The sequence below is a fragment of the Prunus mume genome, linkage group LG1, assembly GCF_029339155.1.
Source record: "Prunus mume cultivar Tortuosa linkage group LG1, ASM2933915v1, whole genome shotgun sequence".
Lineage (NCBI taxonomy): Eukaryota > Viridiplantae > Streptophyta > Magnoliopsida > Rosales > Rosaceae > Prunus > Prunus mume.
In genome coordinates, this window is record NC_142698.1 from 8,125,452 (window position 1) to 8,127,302 (window position 1,851).

Sequence of the window (1,851 nt, forward strand, 5' to 3'; positions counted from 1 at the left end):
GGAAATTTAAATCGGTATGGTACGGTATGGGATTATGGTTTGCCAAAATTGGTACCATACCGTACCGTACCAAATCGGTATCGGTACCATTTCGGTACCAAAATGATACAACTAAAAAATGAACCAATTCAATATTCAACACCAAAATAAGTGATGCCTAAGTTACAAATTCAAAGATTCAACATATTCAATATCCAAATCCTAATCCTAATCAACATATTCAATATCCAAATCAACCAAATTAATATTTATCCATCAATAGATTCATCAAATCCAAATGGTTAAAACTCATGCCTTATGGCTTACAAACCAAAATAGTTAAAATTATGCCTTATGGCTTACAAAAATACAAACACAATCCAAACATAAATGACAAAAACATAAAGTTATACTATTCGGTACGGTACGGTATTGACCGGTACCAAAATCTTGATACCGCTACCATACCATACTTTATTAGTACGGCATGCAGTACAGTACCGAATATCTCTCCATACCAAATGAAGCGGTATGAAATCGGTATGATAGTGCGGTTAGTATGCAGTTTGGTATTTCGGTTTAAGATGCCCACCCCTAACTGGGAGACGTTTGCTAAGAAAGTCCTAAAAGCACATGTGAGGAGGCAATTTCGTCTAAAGGAGATAGAACCAAGTTCTAGACTCGATCATTTATAAAGTATTCTTAACATTTACCTTGTTGTTATTTTCTTGTATTTATTTCGAATTTATACTGAAGTTTTATTTTCAAAATTCTGTAAATATAGAAATTATCTTTATACTTTATACCAACAATCTTAAGACGAATTTTTGTTGTTGTTGGTAATTGTTGTATTTATTGGTATTTTTAAGAATCTTAAATTTATTTTAGTTTCTTAAAAGTTGTTAATTTACTTTGAATCAAACTGTGAACTTTCCTCTGTATTGAAGGAAAATGACTGGTGTTACTAGTAGTGATTGTACTAGTAATGAAAAGGGAAAAGGTGTGGCTCATGCTTTACCTGTGGCGATCCCTGCTTCATCCTTTCATGGAGAGAAACCTGAGAAGTTCAATGGAACTGATTTCAAGAGGTGGCAACAAAAGATGCTGTTCTATTTGGCCACACTCAATTTGGCCAAGTTCTTGAAGGAAGATGCTCCTACTACTGGTACTACTACAGAAGCAGTTGTTGTTGCAGATGCATGGTATCACTCGGACTTCCTTTGCAAGAACTATATCCTCAATGGATTGGACAATACTTTGTACAATGTATACAGTCCAAGCAAAACTGCTAAGGCCCTGTGAGAGTCACTTCACAAGAAATATAAGACCGAAGATGTTGGCATGAAGAAATTCGTGGTTGGTCGATTTCTTGATTTCAAGATGGTGGACTCCAAGACGGTCATCAACCAAGTCCAAGAACTTCAAGTTATTATGTATGAGATTGAGGTAGAAAACATGTTTCTGAGTGAGACTTTCCAAGTGGCTGCAATCATTGAAAAATTGCCACCATCCTGGAAAGATTTTAAGAATTATCTCAAGCATAAGCGCAAAGAGATGGGACTTGAAGATTTGATCATGAGGCTAAGGATTGAGGAAGACAACCATGGCTTTGAAAAGAAAACCGGTGGTAACTCCATGGTGGCTTAAACACATGTAGTGGAGGATAGGCCAAAGAACAAGAAAAAGAGGAAACACTCAGGAGAAGGCTCTAGCCAAGGGAACTCAAAGAAGAACAAAGGGTTCAAGGGCAAATGCTTTAACTGCAACAAGCATGGTCATAGAGCGGCAAACTGTCAAAGCAAGGGAAAAACCACAGAAGTTCACATGACCAAGGAGGAGAAATTGTCCAATGAGATATTTGATATTAACCCC

The 1,851-nt window shown here is 36.6% G+C and overlaps 1 protein-coding gene across 1 annotated transcript; it reads left to right on the plus strand.

Annotated features, from left to right (window-relative positions):
• Positions 1-930: 930 nt before the first annotated feature.
• Positions 931-1,626, plus strand: LOC107881912 (uncharacterized). Its single transcript, XM_089047443.1, has 2 exons — positions 931-1,245; positions 1,360-1,626. Exons 1-2 carry the CDS (start codon positions 931-933, stop codon positions 1,624-1,626), a joined length of 582 nt encoding a protein of 193 aa, XP_088903569.1.
• The last annotated feature ends 225 nt before the right edge of the window (positions 1,627-1,851 follow it).

Excerpts from the sequence above, each read along its gene's own strand:
- LOC107881912 (XM_089047443.1), top strand. The coding sequence starts at position 931 with ATGACTGGTGTTACTAGTAGTGATTGTACTAGTAATGAAAAGGGAAAA. Across the intron at positions 1,246-1,359 it reads TGGACAATACTTTGTACAAT|ATGGTGGACTCCAAGACGGT; the intron begins GTATACAGTCCA and ends CTTGATTTCAAG.